Raw genomic sequence first — 18,101 nt, 5'->3', positions numbered from 1 at the left:
CTTACTATACAACTCAGCAATCCCATTCCTATGTATACACACAAGAGAAATGAAAACATAAACCCACACAAAGACTGGTATGCAAATATTCATGTCAACTTTATTTTTAATAGTGAAAAAGTGAAAACCACTCAAATGTCTATCAACTGGCTTAATATTTAAACAAAATACATGACATATCCATACAACAGAATATTCAGCAATAAAAAATGAAGTACTGATACATGCCACAACACAGATGAACCAAAAAAATATTATGCTAAGTGAAAACAGCCAAATATAAAAGATCATCTATCATAGGATTCCATTTATATGAAATGTCCAGAATAGGCAAATCTATAGATAGAAAATAAATTAGTGGTTGCCTAAGGCTGGTGATGAAAATGGGCAATAACTGTATATGAACAAGAAGGATCTTACTTGGATGATCAAAATGTCCCCAAACTAGATTACGGTGACTGTACAACTCATAAAAATCATTAAATTATACAATGAAAATAAGTCGATTTGATGGTGTGTAAATTACACCTCACTAAAGTTTTTTTGTTTTTTTTTTTTAATGAATGAATTTTCCTAAAATAAGCAAAAACATTTACTTGGCCAGGTGTGGTGGCTCATGCCTGTAATTCCAGCCCTTTGGGAGGTGGGCGAATCAACAGAGGTCAGGAGTTCCAGATCAGCCTGGCTAACATGGTGAAACCCCATCTCTACTAAATATGCAAAATTAGCTGGGCATGGTGGTGAGTGTCTGTAATCCCAGCTACTCGGGAGGCTGAGGTGGGAGAATCACTCGAACCCAGGAGGCGGAGGCTGCAGTGAGCCGGGATCATGCCACTGCACTCCATCCTGGGCAACAGTGAGACTCAGTCTCCAAAAAAAAAATTACTTAGCTAACTACAGAGAAAGGAAAGATACAGAATGGAGGGAGCAGAGATAGAAGCTAGACTTCTCTGAACACACCTCGTATTTAACTTTTTAAAATTTCCCTCTGGAACAATGCAAATGATCTACATAATGTAAGATAAAATTGAAAGGGAAAAAGCAACTCCCTAAAACTGAAAGGAAATAGAAACAAACGAACCTTAATTGTGTATTGAATTTGTGACTTAACAACAACATAGAGAAATTATTTCAAGTGACTTTAAAATATAGTCATTTGTGGCCACTGGGCCTCATGCCTATATACAGAACTTTAGGAGACTGATGCAGGAGAATGGCTTGAGCCCAGGAGTTCAAGATCAGCCTGGACAACATAGTGAGACCCCGTCTGCTTTTTCAAAATAATAAATAAAATAAAATACAATTATTTGCACATCCTTAGAAAATATACACTAAGGACAAAAAGAACTACAATGAAATAATAAACTTCACAGTAATCATATTGCTAATAACATTCATATTGTTACTTGGATTCATATATATTACAAATAATAAATATGATTTTATAGATCTATGTGTGTATAGGAAAAAAGTAACCACATTACTGTTATGATCAAGATTTTCAGTATAAGAAAAAAGAGATACAAATAGAAAGTCAAAGAAGTTAAATAAAACCCTGTAATCCTAAATTTGAATTAGAAATATCAGTACAAATTCATGTGTTTTTTTGTTTGTTTGTTTTAAGAAATAATACAAGTATTGCCTAGCTCTGTCCATAGAAAAAGCCTAGAAATAATGGGCAACCTAGGAGCATTCATACTATGGTCAATAAATAGAGAACCAGTTCCTTGGAGAAATTAAGAATTTCAGGCCTGGGAGAGAAAATATTAAAAAGAGTCTGGAACACCTCATCACACAAGAAATAAAGGAAATTATCAAAGACCGCTACGGTCATGCCAAAGGACTGAGAGTTAACTTGAAAGCCTCTTTACAGCCAAAGATGGAGCTATTTGATTTTATTAAGAAGAATAATGGCCGTGCGCAGTGGCTCACGCCTGTAATCCCAGCACTCTGGGAGGCCAAGGCGGGCGAATCCCGAGGTCCGGAGATCAAGACCATCCTGGCTAACAAGGTGAAACCTCGTCTCTATTAAAAAAAAAAAGAAGAAGAAAGAAGAAAGAAGAAAGAAGAAGGAAGAAGTAAGAAAGAAGAAGGAAGAAGGAAGAAGAAAGAAGAAGAACTGTATTTGATTGGAATAACATTAAGTCTGTTTAAAAATCCATGAGTCACAGTGATACTAAAAAAAAAATAATGGTGAACGAAGAAACTATCCTTGGTTACCTTTGGAGAATCTTAGGGAACAAACTAGTAAACAGTAAGAAATAAAACTAGTAAACAGAAAGAAAGAAAATTTTTAAATGCTGCAATAAATTTTTTTTTTCTGGCTGAGAATAGAGGCTCACACCTGTAATCCTAGCACTTTGGGAGGCCAAAGTAGGCGGATCACCTGAGGTCAGGAGTTTGAGATCAGCCTGACCAACATGGAGAAACCCCGTCTCTACTAAAAATGCAAAATAAACCAGGTGTGGTGGCGCATGCCTGTAATCCCAGTTACTTGGGAGGCTGAGGCAGGAAAATTGCTTGAACCTGGGAGGCAGAGTTTGGGGTAAGCTGAGATCGTGCCATTGCACTCCAGCATGGGAAACAAAAGAGAAACTCCAACTCAAAAAAAAAAGGTATTTTTTTCTCTTTAAACACTTGTTAGGGCCTGGTGTGATGGCTCATGCATGTAATCCCAGCACTTTGGGAGGCCGAGGTGGGTGGATCAATTGAGATCAGGAGTTTGAGACCAGCCTGGCCAACATGGGGAAATCCCGTCTCTACTAAAAACACATAATTCAGCCAGGCATGGTGGTGGGTGTCTGTAATCCCAGCTGCTTATAAGGCTGAGGCAGAAGAATCACTTGAACTCAGGAGGCAGAGGTTGCAGTGAGCCAAGACTACACTATTACACTCCAGCCTGGGCAACAAGAGTGAAACTCCAACAAGAAAGAAAGAAAGGAAAGAGAGAGAGAAAAAGAGGTGGGGGGAGAAGAAGGAAGGGAGAAGAAGGAAGGAAGGAAAGGAGGGAGGGAATTTAGTTATGGTTGGGATAAAAAGAAACAGTTAATAAATTCTCCTTACCTCACACCTATGAGACTAATATTGGGCACTCACTAAAAGTGAGGACAGGTTTGTAGCCAAAAAAACACATTTCTCTAAAAGCTCCTTTGTTCATAAGAATTCCCAAAGGATAACTGTAGTCCTCCATGAAAGCTCAACAAAACTTCCCATCCTGCCAGGGCACACCTGCCAAGTTCATGTTCCTGGTTATCTCTGTGCCCTGAGCTTGCCTGAGAATACCCTGTGGCTCCACAAAAATATATATTACCACCACACAATCCTGGCCCTACCCAGGCTGATGACTTGATTCCAAATCAGAGCCTCAAGAAACAAGCCTGAGCACTCAAGAGTTTTCTCTCAGGAATTTGGGGAGACCTGTTGTTCTATCTTTAACCAGCAGGTAGCACCAACTCCCCAGCTAGGATGTTTCCTTGGCCTCATCCCTGGAGTCAGCACTTTGCCTTCTATTGCCACTTGCTGAGGGAGTGCTCCTTCTAATCCATCAGCCTGGTGTGCAGCAACGGGTATCAGAGAACTGTCTGAGAAATAGCTTTGTTTGGTTGAGCTAAAAGGGATGTAAAAGAACAGTCTTTTTATAAAAATAGGGCTGTATTTTTCCAATAGCAATTCAGATCTAAAAAGGATTTGCCTTCTTAGGAGGAAGGCCACGTGACCATGTGAACATTCTTCAAGTTGCTCTTGGTGTGATGGCTGCTACAAAGTTGTGCTTGCCAGCACATATACAAACCCATAAACTAAAGTGTTCTAATTAAAGAGGTTTATTTAAAGGTCATTAGAGATGAGGAAAAGTCTACATTAGAGAAGGATTATGAACCTTCACTCCACCCTTCTAAAGCATCAACACCAATAGCTTTTCTCAACCCTCATAATCTGAGTCCTTCAAAACCCTCATTTTGATTCAGCTGAGCAAAGAGACCTCTAATAACCAGACTGCTGAGGCCATTTGAAACCACAAATGGGTAAAAAAAATCCCTCCATTTCATTAAGCAAAGAATTAGGAAGTTCTGGGTTTACAATACAATAGCTTGTCTCCAGACCAATCTTAATTTCCTTTCCAACTCCCATCCACCTTTGTTCACTGCCAAATAGAAGAAGACTCAATGCTGACTGTTAAAGGCAGTGCAACTTTCTAGGCCATGTCCAAACCAAGCAACAGGAATCCCATACTTCATAGACCCTACCTGGAAATGCAAAATAATGGTCCAGATCAGACCCAGGGTCAACTTGGGGTTGCCATCTGTGATGTCATCATTGCGAATATTCACTAGTTTCACCTGTAAAAGAAACAAAAGCAAGGCTCAGAGTTCTAGGACTTTTTGTTTTGATTAAATTTTTACAGAATTTAATTTTTGACTTTCAGTTGAACTGATTTCTTTTTTGGCGTAGAGTGAGTTTTAACACATGTATAGTTTCATGCAAATACCACCACAAAAGAGTTTCATCACCCCAAAAAGGTCTCTTGTGCTGGCCCCCTCCTTGTAGTCAAACCCTACCCTCACCCCTAATTCCCGACAACCACTGATCGGATCCTGATCCCTTGTTTTGCTTTTTCCAGAGTGTTGGATAAATGGGATCATGCAGCACGTAACATTTTGAAACTGCCTTTTTATGTCACTCAGCATAACACCCTTGAGACTGCCATCCAACCTGTTGCATGTATCAATAGTTTGCTCCTTTTGATCACTGAGTAGTATTCCGTTACAGAGATGCTAATCTTTGTTCACCCATTCATCCACTGAAGGATATGTGGAATATTTCTATTTTTTGGCAATTATGAATAAAGTTCCTATATTCGTGTGCAGGTTTTTATGTAAGCATAGTAATTTCTTTAGGGTACATTCCTAGGAGTAGGATTGCTGGGTTATATGGTATATGTAAAAAACATACCACATATGGTATATGTTTGCTTTATAAGAAATCAGCAGTGTGGCTATGCCATTTTGCATTCTCATCAGCAAAGCAACCTCACAAGCTCAAGGTATTGTGAGTCACTTTTTTTATCGCCATCAGGGCCAAGATTTCTCTTTCTTTTATTTTCTTTCATCTTACTTTCTTTCTCTCTCTCTCCCCTCACTTTTTTATGGCCAAGATTTCTCTTTCTTTTTTTTTTGGTTCTGAGAGAGAAAGAAGAGAGAGATGCCTCTCTTCCCTCACCAGTCTTTGGCCTGCTCTCACCTCCATTATCCCATCCTTTGTCACAGATATACACACCTGCCATGCCTCTGGCTTTACTCCAAAAATCTCATTCCAACAATACAATGTGCCCTGACACACCCTCACCCTAGGCTAATTTACTGCCCCTGTGTGCTGAGAACTGAGGCATTTCCTGGGATGTGGAACTTTTAAACTGGAAGTTCCTGGGTAAACCATCCTACTTCTACTTCACCTCTGTTCGACTCCCTTATCATACCCTCAGAGTCCTATGACATAGTGCCCTTCAGCTGTCCTCTCTTTATCTCTTCTATTGAACTGAAACTTGTGTGTCTCTAAAGGACCCTAGTGACCTTCTGATATGGAAGCCTCATTTCTCCCTTACACTGGAGAATTCCCTTACACTGGAATGCCCAGACATTCACCTGGACAAGTTTTTTCCCTTTTCAGTATCTTGGTCTCCTCTTCTATATGGTCAGGAGTGGGAGAACATGCCCCCTACCCAATATTTTTTTTTCTTTCTTTTTTTTAAGACGGGGCTTCACCATGTTGGTCAGGCTGGTCTTGAACTCCCGACCTCAGGTGATCCGTCTGCCTTGGCCTCCAAAGTGCTTGGATTACAGGCGTGAGCCACCATGCCTGGCCGATCATTCCATTTTTCTAATCATGAACAGTTGACAGTTGGTGGGTTACCAGTACCCGCCAAGTCCACATTCCTCAGTCCTACCTCTGTCCTACCCCTTTCATTGTGAAGTCTACCTCCCTTGGTCAAACCACCTTCCAATATCTGCTAACCTTTTTCTCAATGACCTCAGTACCTAGCTCCTATTCTCTTTTCCTGCCTCATTATCTCCCACCTTTCCTGGCAATTTAGCATTTATATTGATGTCCCAAATATTACCCTACCTGTGCAAATTGCCTACCTTCTGAATTCTAATGACTTTCATTTTGCCCTACTTTACTATTACCAAGAACTGCTCTAGTAATCTCCCTGCCCTTCTCTGAATCCACTGGTTTTTTTTTTGTGGGTTTTTTTTTTGAGAAGTCTTGCTTGACTCACTGCAATCGCCACCTCCTGGGTTCAAGCAATTCTCCTGCCTCAGCAGCCCACACCCAGCTAATTTTTTGACAGGTGCACACCACCACATCCAGCTAATTTTTTTTTTTTTTAGTAGAGATGGGGTTTCACCATGTTGGCCAGGATGGTCTTGATCTCCTAACCTGTGATCCGCCCATCTCAGACTCCCAAAATGCTGGGATTATAGGCATGAGCCACACCGGGCCTGGCCAAATCCACTATTCTTACCTGTCCACATTTTCATTCTATCAGAGCAACCAAAGCCACTTTTTGTCCTGCTTTAGACTTCCAGCTAATCAATTCTTCTCATAAACCTTGCCCAGTAAGGCCCTCCACCCCAGTTTCCTCTGGTTCCACTTACAGGCAATTTCAATGCTGCTTTCTCCCAGTATCCCAAACACTTCAGCAACCTCCACTTCTCCTACCACTTTTCATTTATCAGTTTATTTCAGCAAATATTTATTAAGTACCAATTGAGGACCATTCATTATGACAGGTGAAGGTAAAATGTTAAGATCTTATTCCCTGTACTCACAGAACCAACAATGCATTGGAGCAAACAGAAAAATAATAAGAAAGTAAGAAATGTTTATCAGAAGTAAATTGTTATGAGAGCAAACAGAAACAGAATTTTCTAAGTTAATGAGAATTACTGATAAGAGTGACAAAAATGAACTGACACCAAAAATATGCATACCATTTAATGTCATGTTGACCCTGTTGTTGCTTGGCAACCCTAGCTATCCCAAATATTTTCCATAAGGCTCACTCTAAGCAGATGAACTCTTTTGACTCCCTCATCCATCTTCTACCATAAACCATTTCTGCATCTTCATCCTCTCCTCCCTCTGTCATTCTCCTTGTCTCTTAGAAGAAGAGGCATTTTTCTTTTCTTTTTCAAAGATGGCCATACCAGTTGTGCTCTGGTTCTCTTCTATCAATCCCTCAATTTGGTTCTGTCAGTTAAGAAGCAGCATGGATAGTGGAAGGCACATTAGCTGCATGTCAGAAGGCCTGAGTTAAAGTCCAGCTTTGCTCTGACTCGTGATTTGGGGCAGGTCATTTACCTGTCCAGCTCTCAGTTTCTTTATCTATAATAAGAAACTGGACTAGTATAACATTAAGGTATCTTCTCAAACATTCTATGACTATTAATACTCCTCCTCATGCTCATTTTCAATCTTACTCTTCATTGGCTCCTCTTCCTATGTCTAAAAATGGGTTGTTGCCTTCTTCATCTAGGAAGGGAAAAACTTCTTTCTCCCTTCTTATATCTAGGTCTAGTATATGCTAAATATCTTTCTCCTGTATTAAACTGTTCACTTAAGTTATCGATGCTTAACCACTTAGACCTTTTTCTCAGATCTGATGTGGCAATCAACAAACAATCCAAACCGACCCCCTTATCTCATTTTCACAGTGATATAACAATTTGGCCCTCTCTCTTCCTGGATGCTACACTTCTTTTCCATCTCTTTTCTAGTTTATTTTTCATCTTCATTTTGACCCCCACCTCGGGTGTGTCCACAAGATTCCATCTTTATCATTGTGTTCTTTTATGCACAAGGTGGTGACAAGTTCTGTGTAAGGAGTACTGAATGATTTCTCCAATCAGAATACAATTGCTCACTAGCAAGTTAAGACTCAGAACTGGGTCAATCAGATTTAGCATTTACTGAGAGCTTACTGGGGGCACTAAAAACATCTCTAAATAGGGTCCCAATGCCAACACTGCCTGAAGAATGGGGAAAGCATGGAATGGTCTTACCTGTCGCTGCTTTAGGAAGTCCAGGGCAATCTGCACATTCTGCAGCCTATGAAAACGCATCCTGCCTTTCTCCCGAGGCTGCAAACAAACCAAAAAAGGGATGTTAATTCTGGCTAACAATGTAACCATACAGATCCTTTCTCTTTTATTTGAAGGACTAAAGGACCACACAAGAATTCCTCACAGAAGCCAGGCATGAGAGCATTACATAAAGTACCCCTTAAGACCAGGCCTGTACGTATTTTAACCAGGCTCTCTGAGGTCCCCAAAATGCCTTGTGTACCACTATGCATCTCACAAACACAGAATACTGTTTGACCACTAATGCTGAATCGATGCAACAGCTTCTGTTCAGGTTCATCTGCAGTCGCATGTGGCAGAACTTGATTCTGGATGTGAGGTTAATGGGAACAGACTTTGGCTCTATGGCTTCTAAAATCACAGTTAAATGCTATTATAGAGAAAGGGTAGAAAGTCCTAATTACATATTGCACAGTAATAGATGGAGCCAACCTTATTACAAATATGGCAAAAGGAGCTCAAGATAGCCGATTTTTGGCCAAGTGCAGTGGCTCATGCCTATAATCCCAATACTTTGGGAGGAGAGGGCAGGAGGATTGCTTGAGTCCAGGAGTTTGAGACAGGTCTGGCCAACATGGTGAAACTCCATCTCTACCAAAAATATAAAAATTAGCCAGGCATGGTGGCACATGCCTGTAATTCCAGCTATTTGGGAGGCTGAAGTACAAGAATCACTTAAACCCAGGAGGTAGAGGTTGTAGTGAGATCGTGCCGCTACACTCTACCCTAGGAGATGGAGTAAGACTCTGTCTCAAAAAAAAAAAAAAAAAAGATACCTGATTTTTAACCATAGGAAATGAGAAGTTACATACGCTCAAGAAACAAGTGAGAAAATCCAAAATGTAACAATCAGAAAGGCAAAAATCGGAAAGTAACCAGTTTCTCAGGAACATAGCTATCACTGAAGGAAAGGCAATCTTTACCCCAGCATGAAATACCCAGAGCAAACAAAACTTTGATAGTGTAGGGCTGTCAACATAATTACTCCAAAGAATATTATTTTCTGCCAGTCACTCAATCCCAGATGTCATACAACCCACTGGAGAGAAGCCCATCTCTATCCAATGCCTCTGGTACCCTGTCCAAGGCTCCACTATTTCCAATCGGAAAGTGAATGGAGTCTCTTTGTCTATTGAGTATCTTCAGGAAGGGATATCTAGCCCTAGAACATTTTATTCTGCTTGCTTTCTAATGATGCTTTTATTTTACTAAAATTTGGACTGAAATATCACTCTAACTAGATTATGTCCACTTCTTCTGTGAGTCTCAAATTGACACTAATTAAAAGCTGATAAAATATAAGATAGAGCTCTGTTGTGGGTGTCTGCACAGAGAAAAAACATTGCTCCAAATTAAAATGGGCAAAGAGTAGCATAACACATGGAGAGATAAGGATAGAAGCATCTTCTGGGCACCTCCAACACTTCTAAGCAACACTTCTGGAAGAGGAGAATCTGTATACGAAGATGTCAAGGCTTCTCTGGGCACAGGATAACTTTTTCAGTCAAAGGTTTAGGAAAAAATCTTTTTAGCAAGAACCTTTTCTCAGTCATTTTAGCTAAACTAATTGTGACTATGGCTTAGAAGATGATAGTGTCTATAAAATGGAATATTCTAAGGCAATGAGAAGGGAGACAAACGATTTTAAAAATGATTTTAAGAGAACAGAAAGGCCGGATGTGGTGGATCACCTGAGGTTAGGAGTTTGAGACCAGTCTGGCTAACATGGTGAAACTCCATCTCTATAAAATATACAAAAAATTAGCTGGGCAAGGCGGAGCTACTTGGGAGGCTGAGGCAGGAGAACTGCTTGAACCCGGGAGGCAGAGGCTGCAGTGATCTGAGATCACACCATTGCACTCCAGCCTGGGTGACAGAGAGAGACTGTCAACCAAAAAAAAAAAAAAAGGACAGAGAATGAGGATATTGCCTAATACTTCTTTGTTTCTGGAAAAAGATTTTGAACTATAATTTAGGGCCTACAGGCAGAATAAACTCCTCTTATACTCTGATCTTTACTCATATATACCCCTACCAAAACTAAATACCCTAGGAACATGCAAGTTAAGTCTCAGAGTATCTCCATGCAGTGAGTTTGCAATCAACAGACTGTTTTAAAAACAAATGGCAGGGTGTATGATGAGAACCTAGAGGCCAGAGAGGTGGAAAGAGAGTACCAGTTAGTCTGGACTGTGGAGCTGTGAGCAATTAATTAACTGTCATGCTGTCAACTAAATTTTCCACAATTCTGCAATCTAGACTCAGAAAACACAGTAAGGCCATCAGAAAGCTATGGGTCTCCAGGTCAGAAGCCAACTTGACACTTCCAAAAACGATTCTTTTTGTGCCAACCCTTCTCAGCTAAGAAAAACAATTCCCAATCTGAGATCACCTAACAGTGACAAAACGCACAATTAGTGTTTTGTTTTGTTTTTTTCTTTTTTTTTTTTAAAGACGGGGTTTCACCACATTGGTCAGGCTGGTCTCAAACTCCTGACCTCAGGTGATCCACCCGCCTTGGCCTCCAAACTGCTTGGATTACAGGCGTGAGCCACCGAGCCTGGCCCAATTAGTTTTAACTACTTTCTTTGGGACCCAAATTCCCAGGTGAAATGAGAAGGTGGCAAATGGTAACTGAGCTACTTGGAGACCTTGAGAACCTCAGACTCTTTGATGGCCCTGCAGTGCCAGCAGTGCCAGCTGGGATGATGGCATCCCCAGGAGGACCTACTACATCATCATCATCTTCCTCCTCCTGCTCCTCGTTGTTTGTATGACGCCAGGAAGGCATGCTCACCAGACGGAGGGTCTTCAGCCCTGCTGGCTCCTTTAGCCACCAACCAAGGCAAGACACAATAGGTGAACAAGAAATTCACAACACAAAGATGGAAAGGAGATGAATCAAACATTTAAAAAAAAAGAAAAAACAAATATGAAAATACCCTCCCACCTGCGAAAAAGGTACAAAACTAAATCAAAACCAGAGCAGATGATTATATTGAACATTTCTTATGTTGAAACACGTCTTCCATTCTCTATGGCCTCCTACCCTCTTTGCTTTTCTAAGTCAACATGGGAAAAAAAGATGGTGAGAGTAACTGTCAGAGAGATATCCGGATGGTTTCTGATGAAGAGGTGATATCCTATCAGTATCTCCACAAACACCTAAAGGTTTTCAAGGGTTAGGAAAAGAAATTATATTGAAGTCCTTTCAACTTATTATATAAGCAAAACCACAAAAAAAGATCACTTTTCAATATAAAATCATTACAAATTCATCAAATGTAGCAAATATATTACCGAAAATATAACTTTGTGAGTGGTGAAGAATAAAGTCCAGCACAATGCAAGTAAAAATTCTGATTACTTATTAGATTCCCAAATGTGAGCCAGAGAGCAAGAACTAGAAATTACATGTGCCAGCTATGCTAATAAAAGCTTCTGCAAATTTTAGGTCATTAAAAAATATATAATTAATTCTACTGCAAGGCAAAAAAAGATATGAAACCAAAACAAAGGGTGCCAGGGAAGTCAAGCCTCCATTCTAGAAGGAGCTGAATATCACTTAAGCAGTAAAATAAAATGTGCCAAGTTCCGTTACTTAAACACAACAAACAATGACTAAGAAAGGCAGTGAGTAGGCTGATCTTCACAGACTACTTGAGCCATACGTCTCTTCAGTTCTCTGTTTCTCCACAGATATTTCCAATATTCAACCCTGGACTTTTCTAAATAAAATTATGTTGTCTATGGCAGGAGAGAAAGAATATGAACCATATGCAATCACCTGCTTCCATTAGGCTCAAATATAGAAAACAACAGGCCCACAGGTAGGTAATTTCCATCCTTCAAACAAAGCAAGTAGAAGAACTATCATTTGGCAAGCCAAAAAGCTCAGACAAGATTTGCCCTCAGACATGTAGGCGTTTCCCGTAATCAATGTTAAAATATTTTGGGAGAAGCAGGCATATTAATTATTCAAGAAGCCCAGATGTTCTATATCCAGAGCCACACTCAGACAACTTCGGCACCTTTCCAAATCTGTGAGACTCAATGAATCACAGAAGGGAGAAAGTGAGATGATTTAGAAAAAATAACTCCAAACACCTGGGCTTCTAAATGTAAACTTCAGATCTTTAGCTGAATACAGAAAATTTTAAAAAATCTTAATAGATGAGAAAAATGAGAGGAGTCTATACAGACTAGCAGTAGAACTCTAGGAAGAAAAATACACCTAATTCAAAAAAAACCTTTAAACATGAATTGACTGTTACTGGAATATCAGTATCTAGAAATAAAGAAAAAATACTGCAAAAAATGCAGATATAAATGAATATAACTAATTCCTCATTTCATCAAGAAATGAGAACATACATCAATTTAAATTATATAACTTGTAAACTGTAAGTCTGAGTTAGAAATAGAGTACACCAACAATACCTTCTACTTCTTCCTCCCACCTAACAGATCAAGCAGTGATGGCTGCTGCCCTTGCACTTAATAAGATGGACCAATAAGTCATTTATAGGGCCACAATTGTGAGGCCATTCATTAGCAGAAGCTCACCAGTTTGATGCCTGAGAGGACCTCCAACAGAGAGATCAGGTTATGGCCATCCCGCAGATCTTCATAAAGATCATTGATGTGCTTGCGGACCTGTGAATGAGAGTGAAACAGATTTTTACTTGATACTGAATTATTACACTATCCATATAAAAATCTCTGGTTCTAGGTAAATAAAGCATTTAAAAGTAGAAGCAACAATTAAATAAAATTCAGGAAGTTTCAGGTTGGAGTAAAATACATAGGAAATGGTAATACTTTACCAGAAACATGGGGTGGTTTTTTTGTTGTTGTTTTTTTGAGATGAAGTCTTGCTTTATTGCCCAGGCTGGAGTGCAATGGCACAATCTTGGCTCATTACAACCTCTGCCTCCCAGATTCAAGCAATTTTCCTGCCTCAGCCTCCAGAGTAGCTGGGATTACAGGCATGTGCCACCATGCCCTGCTAATTTTTTTGTATTTTTAGTAGAGACAGGATTTCACCATGTTGGTCAGGCTAGGCTTGAACTCCTAACCTTGTGATCCACCCACCTCAGCCTCCCAAAGTGCTGGGATTACAGGCATGAGCCACCGCACCTGGCCAAGTGTGGGTTTTTCAAATTGATGCCAGATTTGTCACACGCTCTAACCAACATGGAACAATGTCCTAGAAAGTTTGGACAAGAAGATGGGGAGTCTTAATTATCAAGTTAGTATGGGCCAAAATCTAATAGGATGGCTACCAATGGGTAGATGAGTCCAGCCAGAGTCAGAAAAGCCTTCCAGAGTACTGCAAAGGAAACTAAATGCTAGGTACCCAGTGTACCCTGGTTGTACTTCCAATTTAATCCTTCGCTTACCAAATATTTCTAATAGTGAATTTGAGAATAATTTTCTTTGTGGGAAATGTGAATTAAATTAAAATTTGAATTTTAAAATTTAAACTATGGAAACACAGATCTCACGTTGGGAGAAAGTATGGTTAATATCAATCATTGTACTAAATGTTTAATACATTATCTCATCTATCTTTCACATCTCTAAGGTAAGTATTATTATTATTATTATTTCTATTTTACACATGAGGAAATAAGGCACAAAGAGGTTAAGTAACTTGCACGGTCACCAAGTAGAAAAACTGGCCTCAGTTTGGTCTGATTTTAGTCTTTGCCATTAACTTCTAGGCTTTCTAATCAGCCATCATCTCATTTTATTTATTTAATCCAAACAACTACCTTGTGAAGTTTATTACCCCCATTCCATGAAAGAAACTAAGGAAGCCAAGGCTCTGAGATGTTATAGTCACATAGTTCTAAGTTAAGTGGTGGTCGGATTTCTGATTCAGTCCCAGTCTGGTGACAACTTCATCAAGTGATATTTATTGCTGGGTGCAGTGGCTTGCACCTATAATCCCAGTATTTTAGGAGGCCAAGGTCCTCCTAAAGTAGGATCCCTTTGAGACTAAGAGTTTGATACAAGCCTAGGAGTTCGAGACCATATTGGGAAACCTGAGAATACCCCATCTCTACCAAAAAAAAAAAAAAAAAAAAAAATGGCGAGGCATGGTGGTATATGCCTGTGGTCCCAGCTACTCGGGAGGCTAAGGTGGGAGGATCACTTGAGCCCAGGAAATCAATGCTCACACCACTATACTCCAGCATAGGTGACAGAATGAGACCCTGCCTAAAATAAAAATAAAAAAATTAAAAAAAAAAAAAGGTGATGCTCGCAATGCAAAATGAGAAGACTTGTAGAAATTATAAGGAAAATTGATATTTAATATATCATTTTCTAGATAGCATTAGAAAGGGCTACTTTCAGAAGTAGTATAATTTTAGTTACTATAATTTTTCAAGTAGAGGCTAGGATTTGGGGATTTTTACATTTGAGTGGAAAACTAAAGTCCTTTCCAATTATAATATTCAAAGTAGCTCTGAAAGTAGAAGGGGAGGCCAAGTGCAGTGGCTCACAGCTGTAATGCCAGTGTTTTGGGAGGGTGAGGCAGGAAGACTGCTTGCACCCAGGAGTTCAAGGTTCAAGGTTGCAGTGAGTTATCATTGCACCACTGCACTCCAGCAGCCTGAGTGACAAAGTTCAAGATCAGCCTGGCCAACATGGCAAAACCTTGTCTCTACTAAAAATACAAAAATTGGCCAGTCATGGTGTCGCAAAAAAAAAAAAAGGAAAAACAAACAAACAAATTAGCTGGGCATGATGCCACGCCCCTATAATCTCAGCTACTTGGGAGGGTGAGGCAGGAGAATTCGCTTGAACCCGGGAGAGGTGGAGGCTGCAGTGAGCTGAGATGGTGCTCATCTCAGCAGAGGAAGACTCCATCTCAATAAAAAATTGGCTCACTCCTGTAATCTCAGCACTTTGGGAGGCCAAGATGGACAGATCACGAGCTCAGGAGTTCCAGACCAGCTGGGCCAACATAGTGAAACTCGGTCTCTACTAAAAATGCTGTGGTGGCAGGCACCTATAATCCCAGGAGGCTGAGGCAAGAGAACTGCTTGAACCTGGGAGGTGGAGGTTATAGTGAGCTGAGATCATGACACTGCACTCCAGCCCAAGCATAGTACAAGACTCTGTCTCTAAATAAATAAATAAATGCATACATACATACATACGTACAAAAATTAGCCAGGTGTGGTGCCGAGCACCTGTAATTCCATCTACTTGGGAAGCTGAGACAGGAGAATTGCTTGAACCCAGGAGGGGGAAGTTGCAATGAGCCGAGACTGTGCCACTGCACTCCAGCCTAGGTGACAGAGTGAGACTCTGTCTCAAAAAAGAATTCAAATAAATAAATAAAACTATTGAATAGATACAGAGAGAGGTAATGGGGGAGGAAAATACAAAGAGATTTTTTTCCCCTTCTCTGGAAAATTGTCAACAACAGAAAACAGTGTTTCTAAAGTATACTAGACACAGCTCTACCTAAAGAAGGGTAAAGAACTAGCTATCATTTACTGGATGCTTCTGTGTCAAGAATTTTTCAGACACAGAGATAGGATTTGGAGGGCTCAATTAATATGTCCCAAATCACACATCTACTAAACTGCCAGGCTGATCAAATCCAGATCTATCTCATCCTAAAATCCTCTTCTCTTCTGTTCATACTAGTTTGCCTGTGAGGTTTTCCACAAATCTCTTACAATAAAGACCAGTGGACTACGCATCAAAATTCTAGAAGGCCAGGAGCAGTAGCTCAAGCATGTTATTCCAGCACTTTGGGAGGCCGAGACAGAAAGATTACTTGAGCCCAAGAGTTTGAGACCAGTTGCAGCAACACAGTAAGATTCCATCTCTACAAAAAATTTTATAAACTAGCCAGGTGTGGTGGTACATGCCTACAGTCACAGCTACTCAGAAGGCTGAAGGGGGGAGGGACTGCTTAAGCCCAGGAGACTGAGGCTGTGGGGAACTATTATCATACCTCTGCACTTCAGCCTGGGTAACAGAGCAAGATCCTGTCTCAAAAACACAAAACATTTTAGAAGTAGTCAACTGGGGCCGGGCGTGGTGGCTCACACCTGTAATCCCAGCACTTTGGGAGGCCAAGGCAGGTGGATCACGAGGTCAAGAGATCGAGACCATCCTGGTCAACATGGTGAAACCCCGTCTCTACTAAAAATACAAAAAAATTAGCTGGGCATGATGGCATGTGCCTGTAATCCCAGCTACTCGGGAGGCTGAGGCAGGAGAACTGCCTGAACCCAGGAGGCGGAGGTTGCGGTGAGCCGAGATCGCGCCATTGCACTCCAGCCTGGGTAACAAGAGCGAAACTCCGTCTCAAAAAAAAAAAAAAGAAGTAGTCAACTGAAGCAAGACTGTTCAAGAATCATCAATATGGATGCTTCTTTCTAACACATAATTATACTTTTTGTCAACAAATAAGATGAGGAAAAAACTGCAATTATTCAGGGCTTTGCCTGTTTGCACTCCCTCAGAAAATAATTGTCAAAATTAGTAAATGTCTCCAAAGAAGATAAATAAATGAATAATAAACACATTAAAAGATACTCAACATCATTAGCCATAAGGAAAATATAAATCAAAACTGCAGTGATTCACACCCTCTAGGATATCTATTTAAAAGACAGATAATAAGCATTAGCAAAAATGCAGAGAAACTAGAACCCTCATACACTGTTGGTAGGGAGGTAAAATGATGTAGTCCCTTTGAAAATAATGTGATGGTTACCAACAAGTTAAACACAAGTTACCATATGACCCAGCAGTTCTGCTCCTAGGTATGTAACTAAAGAGAACTAAAAACGTATGTCCAGACAAAAACTTGTAATGAATGTTCGTTGTAGCATTGTACATAACAGCCAAAAAGTGAAAGCAACTCAAATGTCCATCAATTGATAAACGGATAAACAAATCATGATATATCTATACAATGGGATATTATTTGCCAATAAAAAGAAATAAAAGACTGATTTTGCTATAATGTGAATGAACCTTGAAAACATTATGCTAAATAAAAGAAGTCAGTTACAGCTGGGCACGGTGGCTCATGCCTATAATCCCAGCACTTTGGGAAGCCAAGGTGGGCAGACCACTTGAGGTCATGGGTTTGAGACCAGTCTGGGTAACATGGCGAAACCTGTCTCTACTGAAAATACAAAAATTAGCCAAGCATGGTAATGGGGACCTGAAATCTTGGCTACTCAGGAGGCTGAGACAGGAGAATCACTTGAACCCAGGAGGTGGTGGTTGCAGTGAACCAACCTGGGTGACAGAGCAAGACTGTCTCAAAAAAAAAACAACTTAACTTGATCATAGTGATGAATGCATAATTCTGAACATACTAAGAGTTACTGAATTGTATACTTTAAATGGGTGACTTGTATTACATGATAATTAAGCTATTTTTTTTTGAGACAGGATCACTTCATCACCCAAATTAATATCCCCCAAATCACACATCTAGTAAATGGCTAGGCTGATCAAATCTAGGTCTGGAGTGCGGTGGTGCAATCTTGGCTCACTGTAACTTCTACCTCCCAGGATCAAGAGATTCTCATGCCTCAGCCTCCCAAGAAACTGGAATTACAGGTGTGGGCCACTCCGTCCAGCTAATTTTTATATTTTTAGTAGAGACAAGGTTTTGCCATGTTGGCCAGGCTGGTCTTGAACTGCTCCTCAGTGATCCGCCAGCCTTTGCCTCCCAAAGTGCTGGAATTACAGGCATCAGCCACCACACTTTTTTTATTTGAAACAAGTTCACAACCATGGCTCACTTCAGCCTCAACCACCCTGATTTAATTTTTTTTTTCTGTAGAGACAAGGGTTGTGGGGGCAAGATCGTGTCTCACTATGTTACCCAGGCTGGTCTCAAACTCTTGGCCTCAAGAGATCATCTCAAGTCAGCCTCCCAAAGTGTTGGGATTACAGGTAGGTGTGGAT

General features: G+C 40.3%; 1 protein-coding gene across 11 annotated transcripts in view; it reads right to left on the bottom strand.

Moving 5' to 3' along the window:
• The window catches only part of MACF1 (microtubule actin crosslinking factor 1), a 319,804-nt gene that overhangs the window by 223,970 nt on the left and 77,733 nt on the right, over nt 1-18,101 (bottom strand). For 7 of the 11 annotated variants that reach the window (XM_078331314.1, XM_078331311.1, XM_078331319.1 and 4 more), the window contains exons 3-5: nt 12,708-12,797; nt 8,061-8,138; nt 4,245-4,337 (exon numbers count right to left, since the gene is read on the bottom strand). In XM_078331314.1, coding sequence (XP_078187440.1) covers nt 4,245-4,337; nt 8,061-8,138; nt 12,708-12,797 — 261 coding nt within the window. Of the gene's footprint in view, nt 1-4,244; nt 4,338-8,060; nt 8,139-10,872; nt 10,969-12,707; nt 12,798-18,101 lie in introns of all 11 variants that reach the window. The other 4 variants (XM_078331310.1, XM_078331308.1, XM_054259175.2 and 1 more) reach the window with 1 other exon arrangement.

Source organism: Callithrix jacchus, chromosome 7, assembly GCF_049354715.1.
Source record: "Callithrix jacchus isolate 240 chromosome 7, calJac240_pri, whole genome shotgun sequence".
In the NCBI taxonomy this organism is placed as follows: Eukaryota; Metazoa; Chordata; class Mammalia; order Primates; family Cebidae; genus Callithrix; species Callithrix jacchus.
This window is presented reverse-complemented; position numbering and strand designations above follow the sequence as displayed.